This window comes from Rana temporaria, chromosome 7 (assembly GCF_905171775.1).
Source record: "Rana temporaria chromosome 7, aRanTem1.1, whole genome shotgun sequence".
Classification (NCBI taxonomy): Eukaryota; Metazoa; Chordata; class Amphibia; order Anura; family Ranidae; genus Rana; species Rana temporaria.
Window position 1 is genome coordinate 51594098 of NC_053495.1, and position 18347 is coordinate 51612444.

The 18347-nt window shown below is 45.6% G+C and overlaps 1 protein-coding gene across 1 annotated transcript in view; it reads left to right on the forward strand.

Annotated features, from left to right (window-relative positions):
* CFAP92 (cilia and flagella associated protein 92 (putative)) overlaps positions 1-18347 on the forward strand; it is a 176763-nt gene that overhangs the window by 105548 nt on the left and 52868 nt on the right. Inside the window, exon 9 of the mRNA XM_040359356.1 lies at positions 12255-12439. Coding sequence (XP_040215290.1) covers positions 12255-12439 — 185 coding nt within the window. The remainder of the gene's footprint in view (positions 1-12254; positions 12440-18347) is intronic.

Consider the following 18347-nt stretch of genomic DNA (forward strand, 5'->3'; position numbering starts at 1 on the left):
TCGCTCGGCATGCATTCCTGAGAGGGAGAACTCCATGCCAATTTTCAAAGAAAAAAACGGCATGGGTTCCCCCCCCCAGGAGCATACCAGGCCATTAGGTCTGGTATGGGTTGTAAGGAGACCCCCCCACGCCGAAAAATCGACGTAGGGGGTCCCCCTACAATCCATACCAGACCCGTATCCAAAGCACGCTACCCGGCCGGCCAGGAAAGGGAGTGGGGACGAGCGAGCGCCCCCCCCCCTCCTGAGCCGTGCCAGGCCGCATGCCCTCAACATGGGGGGGTTGGGTGCTCTGGGGCAGGGGGGCGCACTGCGGGCCCCCCCACCCCAGAGCACCCTGTCCCCATGTTGATGAGGACAGGACCTCTTCCCGACAACCCTTGCCGTTAGTTGTCGGGGTCTGCGGGCGGGGGCTTATCGGAATCTGGGAGTCCCCTCAAATAAGGGGGCCCCCAGATACCGGCCCCCCACCCTAAGTGAATGGATATGGGGTACATAGTACCCCTACCCATTCACCTGGAGGCAAAAAGTTAAAGTTATTAAACACACAACACAAGGGTTTTTAAAATAATTTATTATTCTGCTCCGGAGGCCCCCCCTGTCTTCTTTATTAGCTCTAATACCAGGGGGGCTTCTTCTTCCGCTCTCCGGGGGTCTTCTCCGCTCTCCGGGGGGGGCTTCTTCTTCCGCTCTCCGGGGGGGGGCTTCTCCGCTCTCCGGGGGTCTTCTTCTATCTTCGCCGCTCTCCGCTGTTGACTCGGCGAACCCGGTTCTTCTGCAGATGTCCGGTGCCTTCTTCTTCAGCGCTGGCTGCCTGCTATCTTCGTGTGTTAGCTCAATTACTAGCAGGCAGCCATCGCGGTCTTCTGTGACGTCACCTTCTTCTCTTCTGTTCTTCTCCCTTCTTCCGATGTTGACTCGTCGCCTCTTGTCACTGCAATGATGGAAGCGCGCCTTGCATCCCATTTATATAGGCATCACCGTCCCATCATGCTCCGGCAGGTACCCACGTGGTGGGTGCCTACCCACGTGCACCCACCACGTGGGTACCTACCGGAGCATGATGGGACGGTGATGCCTATATAAATGGGATGCAAGGCGCGCTTCCATCATTGCAGTGACAAGAGGCGACGAGTCAACATCGGAAGAAGGGAGAAGAACAGAAGAGAAGAAGGTGACGTCACAGAAGACCGCGATGGCTGCCTGCTAGTAATTGAGCTAACACACGAAGATAGCAGGCAGCCAGCGCTGAAGGAGAAGGCACCGGACATCTGCAGAAGAACCGGGGTTCGCCGAGTCAACAGCGGAGAGCGGCGAAGATAGAAGAAGACCCCCGGAGAGCGGAGAAGCCCCCCCCGGAAAGCGGAAGAAGAAGCCCCCCCGGAGAGCGGAGAAGACCCCCGGAGAGCGGAAGAAGAAGCCCCCCCTGGTATTAGAGCTAATAAAGAAGACAGGGGGGGCCTCCGGAGCAGAATAATAAATTATTTTAAAAACCCTTGTGTTGTGTGTTTAATAACTTTAACTTTTTGCCTCCAGGTGAATGGGTAGGGGTACTATGTACCCCATATCCATTCACTTAGGGTGGGGGGCCGGTATCTGGGGGCCCCCTTATTTGAGGGGACTCCCAGATTCCGATAAGCCCCCGCCCGCAGACCCCGACAACCAACGGCAAGGGTTGTCGGGAAGAGGTCCTGTCCTCATCAACATGGGGACAGGGTGCTCTGGGGTGGGGGGGCCCGCAGTGCGCCCCCCTGCCCCAGAGCACCCAACCCCCCCATGTTGAGGGCATGCGGCCTGGCACGGCTCAGGAGGGGGGGGGCGCTCGCTCGTCCCCACTCCCTTCCTGACCGGCCGGGTAGCGTGCTTTGGATACGGGTCTGGTATGGATTGTAGGGGGACCCCCTACGTCGATTTTTCGGCGTGGGGGGGGTCTCCTTACAACCCATACCAGACCTAAGGGCCTGGTATGCTCCTGGGGGGGGAACCCATGCCGGTTTTGAATTTAAAAATTGCCGTGGAGTTCTCCCTCAGGAATGCATACCAAATGCCGTCGCTTGAATGGGCTTTTACAAGGTGTGACTAACTTTCCACATTGTAAAACCAGCCCTAGTTTTGCGCAAGCAAAATCGGAACTTACGCAGAAATCACAGTGCTGAAAAGCGTTGTGGATCTGCTTAAGTCCTCATTTGCATACTCAAAGCTGCATTTCAATGAGAAATGCCCCCAGCGGCGGATGCGGTACTGCATCCTAAGATCTGACCGTGTAAGTGTCTTACACATGTCAGATTTTCTGCCTAACTTTGGAAAAAGCCTTTTGAGGATCGTTTCCAAAGTTAGGCACAGAGATAAGCAGGCTGAACAGCAGTTCCGCCTGCGTATCTCTTTTGGGAATCAGGCCCCATATTCTCAATTTGGCAATCTTGGCCTACAATAGATACCTTGTCAGTCTTGGCCCAGGTTCACACTGACTGCACTTTATGTATCTTGTGGGGCATTATCACCACGTCCTCCCCATTAAACGGACAAATTAGATATGGAGCAGTTTGTAATCCACATTACTGTCCGCTCCTCTGATTGGCTTCCAGCCATCACATGACCTAGGAAGTCGGAGTCCGGATACCGTCTCTTCCTTCTCCAGTGACGCTGTATGTGACTCACCGACCACCTGACCTGCTGACGTGGCGGCGTTGTAACATCAGCAGCCTAGTGTTTGGGCTTGCCCGCCTGTCAACACCGCGGCAGTGCTGGGGATTCCCTTCCCTTTGGCTCCACTTAGACACCTGGGATTGCCTGTCACCACACCACGCTTTACCTCCCTATACACCGCGGCGGTGTGAAGTGTTCCTCGCGATTGTGTGCCCTCACCTGCTCTCTCCGGCCATCTGGTTTTTAACCGCAGTGGAGTGGTACTGGGGGGGTTTCCCGTTGAGGTGTGTCTACAGTGGCTCAAATCATCTGAGTCCCTCTTGAAGCCATCTGTCACTGCAAGATCTCCATCCATCTGAGGTACTGTGTACAACTTTTCCATCAGTGATTTGCCACCTGTCCTGGTGTGTAGCTTTGCAATTCATCCACAGCGTGACATGTATTAATCATTCCATCACAGGACTCTCATTGTGGACTTGTCGTTTTATCATATTTTATTTTATATGACATTCTATTTCTATGAATTTTATACTTGTATGTGCCAATACCTCTGTTATTTGTTATTTTTTCATTTTAGACTATAAAGTGCTATTATTCTACCCATCGAGCGCTGCTTCTTTTGTTTTTGTGTCTCTTTGCCCATTTTCCAAGTGGTTGGCAGCAGCACTGGGTACTGTACACTATATTTCACAGATTGCACTGTGTTTTGCTTCACATTGTTGCAGCGCTATAAGGGGGTTGTGTGTTTTTTTCTGGCTAAGCACCCCAACCCTCTCCCCCTGAACAGTTATTCATATACCATTGAAACTTTTTCCAGCTTTCTACCTGAAAAAGCTGGAGGAAAAGCGTGCAGGAGCAGATAATAAATGCAAATTTTTCAGAAAAAATACGTTCATCTATTATTTTTCCTTAAAGGTGAATTTAGCCTTTAAATATTGACTTTCTTCATTTATAATAGGAGTTTCTGTCATATTTGAGGTTGTCAGTATTTTTTTTTTAGCTCCGTCAGTAAATTTTCCATTTTTGAAAAAACATGAAACCAGGGCTGTGGAGTCGGAGTCGAGGAGTCGGGGGAAATTTTGGGTACCTGGAGTCGGAGTCGGCAAACAATGCCCCGACTCCGACTCCTACTAAATTTAGATTGGAATAAAAAAAAAAAAAGCAAGTTTAAATGTCCCAATTCACAAAAAGTTATAATTAATGACTTCTCTACTGTAAGAATAAAGACCAATGCATGCAGTGCCTCACGTAACCGCAAAACGAACACGTTAAGTGACCGTGAAGAAGCATGCTTTTCATGTGCTTCACTATATGGCACGCAACACACAATTAGGAGCTGCAATACTTCTACTTTCCATAGTGTTGTGTTCTGCTTTTACAGGGAACGCATGTTAGAGAACCAGTAAGTGTCCAAATAAAAAAATTCCAACAGGATAAAGCATAAAGCACTAAAAGAAGTTGAAAAGTATGATCGCTCATCAAAACTTACTGTTGAAGAAGCCATCCTTGTTTATCCAGAGATTGTTAGTGATGTGGCCAGAATAGTTACTGCAATGCCACCCACCCAAGTCAGTGCCGAAAGATTATTTTCAGCCCTAAAAATAATAAAGTCTGACCTAAGAGCCTCTATGAAAGAGAATCTGGCAGAGGCAATTCTCTTCCTTAGAACTCTACATTGAATTGATTTGCATTTGCTAAGCCTATAACTACATTTCAAGATTAATATAAACCATTTCTAGGTTTTACAGATTTTGTTTTTGGTTCATTATAGATGAGCTTTGTTTTTGTTCTAAAACAACCAAATAATGTGGTTTGTATTTTTGAACTGGTAAAGATCCTGTTCCTGATGTTTATGCCTGCTGCTACTATCCAGCCACTTGATTGATTAATACAAAAAAATTAATAAAACGTTGTTTTCATTGTGTTTGTCTTTTGCTTAAACTGTGCAATACAGTAGACTGTTGGCTTCCCAGCCAGTAGTCCTGTGGTAGGTTGCGTTTCTTTCCCTCAAGGAATGTATAAAATACATTTGCATATTAATACAGAGGAGTCGGAGTCGGAAGTACATAAAACTGAGGAGTCGGAACATTTATCTACCGACTCCACAGCCCTGCATGAAACAAAAAAAGTCATTGGGGGTTGGCAACCTTGGTAGGTGTTCTGCTTGACATCCTCCCTAGACTAAAACACTATTTCACTTCATTGAATCACACAATACTTACCAGTTTACAGTTCTAAACTGTATGCCAGGGAATTATTTTTTTCTTTAAATACATCCACAGCATATCTACATCTGTGTACATGGGTCGAAAGTGACCGATTTCAAAGGATTATCACATAGAGAGATAAAATCCTTGTACACAGCTTGATAAAACGTTTCAATATAGGGCCCTTTAGATTTGGTAGGATTAAAAATAGACTGTGGTTTAAAATTGGTATGTACAATATCGGGGTCCATAAATGGGCAAAAGGTTTGGCTTTCTATATTGCCATCTGTCCAAAGATCTTCAAAAATCTGTAACAACCCATCGGGATCATTTGTGTCATGCTCATTGTCCAAATGATTTTGTGCATGAGGGATAGTAACATTACTACTAATGTCTGCAGTTGTGGTGCTTAGCAACATATTACACTCTCTAAATACAGGTGTAACGTATAACATGTTTCTAAAGGCAAACTTAGACTTTAAACAGTATAAACAATATGTAAACATTAACTGTATCATCAATACTCATAAGTAATCTGCCTGGCTTTACAATTAAAAAGTCAAAACAATGTGAAAGTGCATAGCGCACTGTGGCAAACAATAGACATCTGGTCGCCACTTATCTCTATGCCTCCCATCCGGCACACGGCGATCATCTCTCCGGGCCCCCGATGGCACGGGAGAGCCCGGAGAAGCACTGGATGGCGGCGGGAGGGGGGATATCCCCTCCTGCCGCCTACAAGAATGATCCATCGGTGGAACCGCCGCTATGATTATTCTTATAGTGCGCAGGATCGCCGCCGGAACAAAATGATATCTGAATGATGCCTCTAGGTGCAGGCATCATTCAGATATCCCCGCACAAAGTACAAGACGTCATATGACGTACACCCGGGATAAGAGAATCCCCTTTTTGGACGTCATATGACGGCGTGCGGTTTTGAAGTGGTTAATGAAGAATTTAATTAAAACCTTTAAAAGTATCTGTTGAGAAAATAAACACAATGGTCAGGTCTATATACAGGATGATGATATAGGGTGCAGGGGTCATGAATAAGTAATAAAAAAAAAAACAGCATAAGGAGTACAGCAGTCAGGTTGACAGCCACACTCGCATCAGAGTCTTTCCTTACATCAAATTCCCCAGCTTTCCCCCAATAAATCACTCTGCATAACTGGACCTACCCTGCTGCCTTACATCTGTGTCTCCAAAGCCTCCGGAGTGCCACCTTACAACAGAGCCCATAGAGCAGGCGAGGACAAACTCGGCCCTCCAGCTGTTTTGAAACTACAAGTCCCATGAGACATTGCAAGACCCTGACAATCACAGGCATGACTCCTAGAGGCAGAGGCAAGATGGTATTTGCAGTTTCACCACAGCTGGAGGGCCAAGATTGCCCACCCCTGCCATAGAGTCTTGGCTTACATCAGAGTCCCACCATACATCAGAGCCCTCAGAGTGCCAACTTTCATCAGAGCCCCCAGACTACCACCTTTCTTTAGAGCCCCCAGGCTTATGGTGACCAGACATCCCCAGTTTCAGGGGACAGTCCCCTGATTGAGGACACTGTCCCCGGACCAAGTCTGTCCCTGGTTTTGTCCCCAGATTGGATTTAATAGGGGCAGGGGCAATTTCAAAGACAATCGGTGCAGAATTAAAATAAAAAAATTTGAATTACACCCCCCCCCCCGCGCTCTGCCGTGCCTACTAGCATAGGGGGGGTTGTATTTTTCCCATTATCTGTGCCCCTTTCTGATGATCATGTGCTGGTCGGAGCGGAGGGAATATTTCTTCAGTTTCGGGTGCATGCCCATTCAGCTTTGCTTGCATGTTCTTCTGTCTTGGCTCAAATCCTGGCCAGCCACCTGCCTATCTCCTTGCCTTCCCTGGTGGACTGATCTTCCTCAGCTCCCCATCCAGTAGTAGCCAGGGCCCAAAGAGTAAGACTTGAGAGGCTGTGAGGCAGGCGGCAACAGGCAGAGAGTCGCTGATTGTTGCCATTACTAGTAAAGAAAAAATATGTCCCCGAATTTCATTTTAAAAATCTGGTCACCTTACCCAGGCTGCCACCTTACATTAGAGTCCCCAGAGTTCCAGCTTACATCAGAGGCCCCAGAGTACCACCTTACAGCAGAGTCTACAGATTCCCCCTTACATCAGAGCTCCTAGAGTGACAGCAAACATCAGTATCCCCAGAGTTCCCCTTACATCAGTGCCCCCACAGTACTACCTTACATCGGTGTCCCCCAGAGTGCCACCTTACATCAGTGTCCCCCAGAGTGCCACCTTACATCGGTATCCTCCAAGGTGGCCCTTATAGCAGTGTCTCCCAGAGTGCCACATTACATCAGTGCCCCCCTATATCAGTTTTCCCACAGTGCCAACTTCAGTGTCCCCAGAGTGTCCACTTACACCAGTATCCCCAGAGTGCCACCCTACATCAGTGCCCCCTTACATTAGTGTGCCCAGCGTGCCACCTTACACATACCTTCACTACTGTTGGATGGCTGGCAGGAAAAAGGCTTTTAACAAATCCCCTTGTTGCTGGCTCTGAACTGCACATGAGCAGTTTCTGAGCCAGCCAATTATTGAACTGCCAGGCTCAGCACACACTCATGCAGCTCAAGTGCATAACTGGACCTTCTCTAATTAGCTGGGTTCAAAACTGCGCATAAGCAAATACGTTTTTTTTTTCTTACAGGCACGTTTCTCCTGTCTATGTACATGTACGGACAGCAGAAAAGTGACAGTTGTTTACAAACTATCCAAAACTGTATGGACAGTTGGCAATTCAGATACCTACAAAACTGGTCCATCACCTTCCGAGAGTGGAGGAAAGCATTGGTGTGTGGAAGTGAGTCTCACAACATGGGCGTCCGCTCCATAGGGCAAGGGGGGCATTTGACCCCCCCCCTGGAAAATCGAGAAGGTGTTGAAGTGTCTCACAGCCGCGGGCTGCCTGAGCAGTCCCGGGCTGGATGTCACACAGGCACAGCGAGCAGAGTGAAGCCGCCTCCCCCTCCAGTGTGTACACAGGGGGAGGAAACCTGCTGCCTGTTACGCACTGACGGCTTATCTGAGGTACTAAATGGGATGGGGGGAGGGGGGGTCCGTCTGTGCTGAAAGGGGGGTTTGTGCTGAATGTGGGGTCCATCTGTGCTGAAGGAGGGTCTGTACTGAAGGAGGGTCTGTGCTGAAGGGGGGGTCCATCTGTGCTGAAGGGGGGGTATGTGTTAAAGGGGGGGTCCATCTGTGCGGAATGGGGGCGTGGGGGGGCTGTGTTGAAGGGGGGTTAATCTGTGCTGAATGGAGGGGTCTGTGCAGAATGGGGGCTCTGTGCTGGAGGGGGGTCCATCTGTGCTGAATGGGGGGGTCTGTCCTGAAGGGGGGGTCCATCTGTGCTGAAGGGGGGGTATGTGTTAAAGGGGGGGTCCATCTGTGCGGAATGGGGGGGTGGGGGGCTGTGTTGAAGGGGGGTTAATCTGTGCTGAATGGAGGGGTCTGTGCAGAATGGGGGCTCTGTGCTGGAGGGGGGTCCATCTGTGCTGAATGGGGGGGTCTGTCCTGAAGGGGGGGTCCATCTGTGCTGAATGGAGGGGTTTGTGCAGAATGGGGGCTTTGTGCTGAAGGGGGGTCCATCTGTGCTGAATGGAGGGGGTCTGTGCAGAATGGCGGGGTCTGTGCTGAAGGGGGGTCTGTACATTCTCTAGGCTATATTTATATGGGCATGGAGTGAAGCTGAATTATCTTAAGAGCTATTTCACACTGCCAGCTGGCCACGTTATCTGTAAAGCGCCGCTTTACCATTGTTTTAGCTGCGCTTTTAACCCCCGCTAGCGTTGGAAGAAAGGGTTAAATGTGACTGTGTATTGTCGCTGCCGAAGCCCCCCCCCGAAAAAATTTCAGCGGACGCCCATGTCACACAATACGTATTTTAAAAAGGTTAACAGATGATTCAGTTTAGCTTTACCATTATTGGTTTTGGCACGTGTGATCCACAGTCTGTACTTGATCAGCTCCATTGTAGAGCAAGGGGGACATTGGGGTTAGGAGAAATGTTACTTGGCTTGGTCTATACCTAGCATGACTATCTAGTATATAGTGTGCAGGACACAATTTATGTCTGCCATGCTTGGGGATCATAAATGTAAAATGTTTGACATTTAATGAGGCCACTAATGTCATAAGACAGTTGAACATCATAATGAGGTAAAGGGTATACCTACAGTATATCCAGCTCACATTATTTCTCACAGTTGAGAGGATTACAGTATGTGTTTTAGTTTAAATGACTGCATTTGAACAAATATCCGTGCATTAAAAATAGCCAGTGTATCACACACATATGAACTAGCAATTTCTAAATCACTGGGTAACCTCTGTAACATTGGTGTGTAATGGTCCCTATAGAATGTCAAGAATACCAGTTTTGACCCTATATTGGATAATTGTACATTTCCAAATGTGAATTCTATTGCTTTTAGCCTTATTCCAACTAAATGGAAACCACCGATTTTTCTGAGCTGAACTGTTAAAGTGCATATATTGTCTACCACTGCTCAGGGTCTGTCACAGAATATCAGCAGAGCTGTGGTGCATAACGTCATGGAAGTCGGTACTGGAATACCAATTACAATGCCCTAAAAGCACTCAAGATTACAAATACAATTAGGTGGCATGTCCGCTTTCTGCAGACTGTGGCCTCAGTCAGCCCATAGAAATAGCTCTAGCTGGGAATGGGAGTCAAAGCCAGACTCCAGAGTGTGGTTATTTTGTACTTCTATATTAGTGGCTGATGAGTTCTTAACTTTAAATGACAGAGTCTTGTTAACATTTTTAATTCACTTATTCAGTGCTGTACTACCTACTGGAACTTGCTGCCTCATTATACACATTCCTGCTCAGGCTGTGCAAGCACTAAATTAGAGGATTGCTAAGCTGATTGATAGAGTTAGTTATACCACAGGCTGTACCTGTCAGGTTCCTGTTCAGACAGTTTATTAACATGAGAAGTGATGCCAGTATTGGTACTGACACTGTATTATCTGTCACCTTTATCCCAAGCTGTCTCTGAAAATGAGTACTATTCACTGGAAATTAGTTTCACTCATTCTGAACATCAGTGGGATTCTCACCATTACTGAGTGTTAGCTTTAATAGCTGAGTCAGACTAAGTGTCACAATATAGATCATCTTTTGGAGGCTTTAAATAAAGCATAAGAGTGTGTTTTTATATTATGAGTACTGTTATGTCTGATCATACTGTTGAATGAACTCCTTTAAATTCAGTGCAATTTAAAGAAAACCTGTGTTGAGAAAAACATCAAGGCTGGTTTTGCTTATTATGCCGTTTGAAAATGCTGCAGCATGTATGCAGATAATCTCCCGATCTGCACACCTGATCCTGGGCAATGATTAAAAAAATTGAAGCCAGAGAGTCAGGCAAGAGTCTAAGGCCTAGTACACACGAGAGGATTTATCCGCGGATACGGTCCAGCGGACCGTTTCTGCGGATAAATCCTCTCGAGGATTTCAGCGGATTTGGATCCGATGGAGTGTACTCACCATAGGATCGAAATCCGCGCCAAAATCCCCTCGCGATGACGTGTCGCGCCGATGATGACGCGGCGACGAGCGTGACGCTGTCATATAAGGAATTCCACGCATGCGTCGAATCATCATTACGACGCATGCGGGGGATCCCTTCGGACGGATTGATCCGGTGAGTCTGTACAGACCAGCGGATCAATCCGTTGGGATGGATTCAAGCGGATAGATTTGAAAGCATGTCTTCAAATTTATATCCGCTTGAAATCCATCCCAGGGGATAAAAATCCGCGGAAACAGATCCGCTGGATTGTACACACCACAGAATCTATCCGCTGAGATTTTTCAGCGGATGGATTCTATGGTGTGTACAGGGCCTAAGATTTTTAAAAGCGATAAATAAAAGCAACCCCATATTGCGTACGGGTTTACTTTTCATTCCATTCCAGTCAGCAGGTGATCCATGTGATCCATGAACAAATCTCCTGTGGAATCAGAGCACAACAGAATGGATATCTGGATTTCTGTATTTTTTTCAGACCTAGATGAACTCAGAGATGGTTAATGTAAATGGACGCCTGTTTTACATTTGCCTGCCTATAGCCTAAGGCCCTTTTCACACGAGGGCCTTCTGTTTTAATCAGCAGGGCAGATGAAAGGGGATTGGTGTAGTAAGGGTTTCAGCATAGGTGTGCACAGCCTATTGCATTAGGGTGTGCACCCCAAAACTCAAACACACCTATGTGTGTCTACATATATATGGACACGATACATTGATCTCCCTGCCTGCACAGTGAAAGAGTAATGTGTAAGCACTTGTCTTATGGCAGAGCAAGTAAGACAGTGATCTTTCCCATCTGCCCACTGGCACACTAATAATGTTAATGCGCATGGGGTGATTAGGGTGTGCCTAGGCACACCTGGCACACCCTGTGCGCACACCTATGGGTTTTAGATTGGTCATATTGGTCTAAAGTTATTTCAGGAGGTTTGGGGCGGTGGGTGGTGACGCACACAGAATGCTAAACTACTACAGTGTTTCCCCGAAAATAAGACACCGTCTTATATTTATTTTTCCTCAAGAAAACACACTATGGCTTATTTTCAGGGGATGTCTTATTTTTATTACCGGCAAGTATGGTACAACAATCTACATGTATTCCCTATCCCCTGGTGTTTGTGTGGGGTGATAGACTGTTGCTGGTCAGTGCTGGGGAGCAGCTTTACTTCTTCCCCTGAGCACAGAGTGTCCTGCTCCTCACTTCACTGAGGAGACTTTTTACTTTCACTTTCAGCGGGACCTGACAGGGGGAGCCGACCTTATTGATGGGGCTGCCGACACCTCTCCGGTCACCTAGAGATACCGTAGCAGCTGTCACGATGGAGCAGATAAGAAGGGCTGCATGACTTCTTTACAGCTCCGCACCAGTACACTACGGTACATACGCCTATCACGTCTTGTTTACTGCTCCGCGCTGCTACGCATTGTCACGCCCTTCACTACGTCTTATTTTCGGGGGTATGGCTTATATTTCGGAAATGCTTGGAAATCCTGCTAAGGCTTATTTTAGGAGTACGTCTTATTTTCGGGGAAACACGGTATCTGTGAGGGGGGTGGAGAAGCATCTATTTGGGGGTAAGGGTTCCAGTCTTATCAGACCAAGGAAGTGTTGTTTTTTCAGGCAGTTTTCGTGTGAAAAGCTTATGACCCCCCCTATTGGCTCAATCTATACCTGGGGAAATAGAAACACTGGTAAATTGCCTTAACATTATCACAGCAGGAACCAACTGACTAGTGCGCAGTATAAATTGTAAATAAAAGTGGTTGTGTCTTTTTCATTCTTCTTTTTACAGGAGATCTAGCTGTTACAGGTCGGATACAGGAAAGCTCCGATAAAATATTAGATTGCTATATGACTTTGGGCATAAATTCCCCTTTGCTGTCACAACAAAAAAGACAGGAGCTCAATCCATTGATTATTCGCATTCTTTCAGCCACATCACTCCCTGTGACGCCAACTCCAATCAGTGTGTTACAGGTAATGTTTATTCTGTGATAGAATTTAAGTAATAATTGAATCTGCTCTAAATTGAAGAAAGATTTTTGAGTTTATTTTACTATACCAAATTACTGAAGTCCTTTAATATAATTTCCCTGCTTTTGTGGCCAAGCAGGGGGCAGTGATGTACAGAGAAAGCTATAGGCAGAGAAATTGTTGCACAAGATGAGTGATTTGCCCATCACTGTGCATCTCTAAGGCAATGCAGATGAAATACTAGACATTAATAAATAGGTCTGATTGTGAGAAACGGATTGATGATTCCAAATAATCAGATTCAAGCTGCCCATGCAAGAGGATTAGGCTGTTCAAATTATCTGCTATTTATCTGTAAATGGTAAAATATCCAACAAATTTGGCAGGTTTTTGAAAGTCGAAGAAAATATTACTGCAATGTTTATATGCCGCATTTCCATGTACTGTATATGTAAAAAATGTTTTGTTTATTGCAATGTGTATTTTCCAGTATATTTTATACACATTACTTACATTTGCGCAAAATTTTATAGCGTTTACAAAATAGGGGATAGTTTTATTGCATTTTTATTAATATTTTTTTTTTTTTTTACTTCTAATGGCGGCGATCAGTGATTTTTTTCATGACTGCGACATTATGGCGGACACATCGGACAATTTTGACACATTTTTGGGACCATTGTCATTTTCACAGCAAAAAATGCTATAAAAATGCATTGTTTACTGTGAAAATGCCAATTGCAGTTTGGGAGTTAACCACTAGGGGGCGCTGAAGGGGTTAAGTGTGACCTCATATGTGTTTCTAACTGTAGGGGAGCGGGGCTGGACGTGTGACATCATTGATCGCCTTTCCCTATATCAGGGAACAGACGATCAATGACAGTGCCACTGTGAAGAACGGGGAAGGTGTGTTTACACACACCTCTCCCCGTTGTTCAGCTCCAGGGACCGATCGCGGCACTCCGGCGGCGATCGGTCCCACGGTCACGGAGCTTCGGACCGCGACCCACGGCTGGGCATTTAACAATCACGTACAGGTACGTGATTGTGCCCAGCCGTGCCATTCTGCCGACGTATATCAGCGTTAGGCAGTCCTTAAGTGGTTAAAGGATCAGTCCTTAAAATTAATGGTGGACAGCTATCCTCAGAGAGTAAAAACCAGGTTCCTCAAAGAATGGGACTTTGGAGGACCATGAACACTCAGAACAGTAAGGAATATATAAAAAGGTATACAAATGTATTACACAAATTATAAGACATTGTACAAAATACGAATAAAAACCATAACACATGATGAAGAAAAGAAGTCCTGAGGACAGACAGCTGAAAAAAGGCCCAAACCAACTGTCGAGAAAACAAAGGAAATCCAATGTGTTTCAACAGATGAGGTAAAAGTTGTCTTCAGGGAAAAGTGGGCTGTGAGTTTCCAGATGTATACATACAATCTACAATATTAACGTACACATAATTACAAACAAAGTTCATAATATGACATGATTTTTAAACTGACCATCTTTTCATTTATTTACAAAAAGTGAAAATGGGAAACGTAGATGTAGGTATCTATACTGACCTCATATGTTTTGTACTTCATTTACACCCTAGTGGGATTTTAGTACTAATTTTTAGTATCAATTAATTTTCATATATATCATTTTTTAATTCGGTCTTTAGTTGTTGAATTGATCTTGTTCTTAACAACTACCTATACTTGTCTATAGACCGAGTATTACTATGATGTATTTCCATGGTGTATTGCATTTTATTTATTTTATGTATTTTTTAACTAGCTGGCTGTCAGTATTATTATGCCATTCAGACTGGGACTGAGGCTGTGGTAATTGCCAAATTCTTTCACCCGCTGATGGCCTAATTGACAGGCACATATAAACCAGTACATTCAGTGACTAGGCACGCTTCCTGAAGACGTGTCAAACGAAACGGACGTAGAGGCGTCACCTGGTCACGTACTGAGGTCACCTCCAGTTCCCTTTGGCTCACTGTGGTGCAGGTTGGAACGCACGCCAGCACACACGAGTCGGGACCATCTCCACCAATTTGATTCTATGCCATCCAGCCTCAGTGCCGGGCCTTGGACTCCTAAAGTAAGCAGCCATTTGGCTTTTTATTTGAACATTTTTAAGTTTAATAATTGGGATTAACTATTTAGGACCTTATCTTCTTATTTGCATATGCCGTCCTTAGTCTCCATGGGTTAAGAGGTTGTTCCATTATCTGCTTCTTTCATCTGTTAATAGCAAAGTCCAACTTTCTATGAAGCACATTTGACCACTTTTTTCAGTAAAAGGGTCAACTACTTGTGGTTATCTGCCATCTTTTGAGCACTTTTGTGGGTGTCCTTATCAGTCCGTGAAGGTGGACCATTAACAGCTTTAATCACTGGATATTATTTCACTGGATGTTCGTGGAAATTGTTGTGGATCCTGCAGTACACTACAGTTCTATGGACTGATAGCAGCACATGAATTTATTGAATTTATGTTATTGTGATTATTTGAGGAATATTGTTATTATATTCTTTGTTTTTCACTTAATGATCACTAGTTATCAAGTTTATCTATTAGGCACCTGTCACGTTGGGGACTAGATGATAACATGTTTTTTTTACATATTTAGGTTATATTAGGTAGGCTGGTGTTTTACTTGCTGTTCATTTATTTATTAATTTATTTTTGATTATAGTTATAATTTTGTTTAAAATTATCTATTAGCGCCCATTTTTTGAATCCACTTTGCAGCAGTGGTATCCACTGTTTTTTTGAGGTGCAGCTCATATTTACCGTATTTTTCGCCGTATAAGACGCACTTTTTCTTCTCCAAAACTGGGGGGGAAAAGTTGGTGCGTCTTATACGACAAAGAGACATTTTTTCCTGCTTTAAAACTGCCTGGCATGTACTGCGGGCTTCCCTCTCCCTATAGCGCGCCTTGTCCCCCCCTCCCAGTCTAACTACGTGCTGCTGAGCTTACCTTTAACTCCATCCGTGCGGGCTGTGCCTGCTCATGTCTCCCCCGGGCAGACGTGATCCTTGCTTGGAACGGCCTCATAGACAGCACAGCACAGCACGGCTTCCTGTAATACACACCCCCCTCAGCCGCTCCTACTAGCTTAGGGGGGGTGTGTTGCTGCTAAGACCTTCCAGGGCCCTTCTCCCTGATGTGGGAGTGAAGGGACTTTTTTCTCTATTTCGGGCGCATGCGCACTGCATCCCGCGCCCGATTCGATGAGCCGTTGCTTATTCTCCTTCCCTGGCGGAGTGATCTGTACCTGAGAGTGTGAGGCAGGCAAGGCAGCGGCAGGCAGCTGACAGGGTCCATCCAGAAGGCAGAGAAGTAAGAATTCATGCCTATTGACATGTGTGCGCTATAATGTAATGTAATATAATGTAATTAAAAAAAAAGTGCACTGTACATTCCTAAATTCCTGTATAACACACAGGCAGCAGATAGTAGTTTCTCTCTCACAGTGTGTTACTTGGCATGGCTGTTGGGTTCTGATTTTGTAGCTTGGTCATAAGTTAACAAGGTCAGCACCCGACAGCCATGTCATGTAACACACTGTAACAGTGCCAGCCATGATAGTGTGCCTGTGTGTTATAATGCTGATGACAGGTTGGTGTATTAAAAAACTAGCTGTCCATTTACACCTGCCTACCTCCAATCCGATCCGCTAAACAAAACAGAAAGGGATCCGTTCCCCTCCAACTAGCAGATTGGATTTTACTGCAGTATTTGGTTCAGAATCTTTTTTTTCTAGATTTTCCTCCTTTAAAATTGGGTGCGTCTTATATTCCGGTGCGTCTTATACGGCGAAAAATACGGTAGTTTAATTCTTTGTTTAATTGCACACTTGGCGATAGAGATACATTTTTTCTTTTTACCATGGAGAGACACTTCTGGATGGTCAGGAAATAGCAGGCTATGCGCTCGGAGCTCAGCTCCTTCTACAGGGATAAGAAGGTAGCTGTGATCTGTGGACTGGAGGACAAAAAGGAGCTGTGGACTGGAGGAGAAAAAGGCAATCTGTGGACAGGGGGACAAGAGGAGAGCTGTGAAGCGGTGAACAAGAGGGGAGCTGTGGACCTGGGGACAAGAGGGGAGGTGTGGACTGGAGGAGAAAAAAGGAAGCTGTGGACTGGGGGACAAGAGGGGAGCTGTGGACTGGGGATAAGAGGGGAATTGCGAACTGAGAGAGAAAAGGGGAGCTGTTGTTTGGGTAAGAAAAAAAAAGTCTCCTTTAAGAGCATGGGGCAGAAGTGTCGTTTGACGTCACTTCTGCCAGTCAATGCAATGTAGCCGAGTGGGGGCCATCTTCCCCTCCATCGGCAGCCAGTCAAGCAGGAAAGAGGACCCGATTGTCTCCACCGCTACTGTGAACTGGGGGACAAGAGGGAAGCTGTGAACTGGAGAAAAAAAAAGGTCTGTGAACTGGGGGAGAAGAGGGGAGCTGTGGACTAGGGGCGAAAAGGTAAGCTGTGAACTAGTGGATAACTAGTGGAGAAAAGGTGAGCTGTGGATTGGGGGGGGGGCATAGGTGAGCTGTGTGAGGGGAAGATGGCCCCCACTCGGCTCCATTGCATTGACCGGCGGAAGGGAGGTCAAACGTCACTTCCGCCCAATGCTCTTAAAGGAGATTTTTTTTTTTTGCATTTTAATATTTAAGAGGTCCTGTCATGCTTTTTCTATTACAATGGATGTTTACATTTCTTGTAATAGGAATAAAGTGACCCATTTTTTTTTTTTTTTTTTTTTTAAGCACAGTGTCAAAAAAGAAAAAAGTAAAATAATAATAATAAAAAAAAATTGCAGCGCCCTGTCCCGTCGAGCTCGCGCGCAGAAGAGAGCGCAAACGTGTGTAGCGCGCGCATATGAAAACGCTGTTGAAACCACACGTGAGGTATCGCCACAATCGTTAGAGCAATAATTCTCTCCCTAGACCTCCTCTGTAATTCAAAACTGGTAACCTTTAAGGGTGAAAGTTTGTTGCCATTCCACGACCGAGTGAGTAACTTGTATAGCGCTACAATTGCAAACTAAATCGCCATTCGACGAGTGGGCGCAGATTTGAAGTTTCACATCTTGGGTATCAATTTACTGGGCGCAACATTATCTTTCACAATATAAAAACAAATTGAGCTGGTGTCTTGTGTTTTTAATAAAAAAAAAGTGCGCTTGTAAGATCGCTGCGCAAATACGGTGTGACAGAAAGTATTGCAATGACCACCATTTTATTTTCGAGGGTGTTTCTAGCAAAAAAAATATATTTTAACTTCTTTAAATCTCAAAAAGGGCCTCAATCCTTAAACCGGTTGTAAACCCTCATGATTTTTCACCTTAATGCATCCTATGCATTAAGTTGAAAAAACATGAGGGTTTACAAAAAACTTCTGGCAGTGACCGACTCATCTGAGCTAAATATGAATATATTATATAAATATACTAATCTAAAAAAAAAAATTTCCATTAATATATTCCATAGTTTGTAGATGCTAAAAGGGAAGGATTTGTGTTTTTTTTTTTCAGATTCATACTTACTTAGCAGGATGCAGCATGGGTCCAATGCTGCATTTGTCCAATGCTGCCTCTACACTGAGAACCGAGCAATCGCTCAGTTTTCAGAGCTCCTGAGCAGAGAGCTGCAGACTGTCAGTCACAGCTCTCTGCTCTTCTCCCTCCTTGCTCATTGGAGCGCTGGGCTGTGGAGGGGGCGGAGCGGACGTCTCAGGCTCTCATCGGCTTGCTGAGGGCCTGAGCCGGGTGTCCGTCCAGGCACCTGTCAGATCCTGACTCCTTGGTCTGGATGATGTGGTGCCTGGACTGACATTGGTGACAATGCTGAAAACGAGTCACACGAGTGCAATTCATTTTGATCCTATATGATCTATAGAAGAA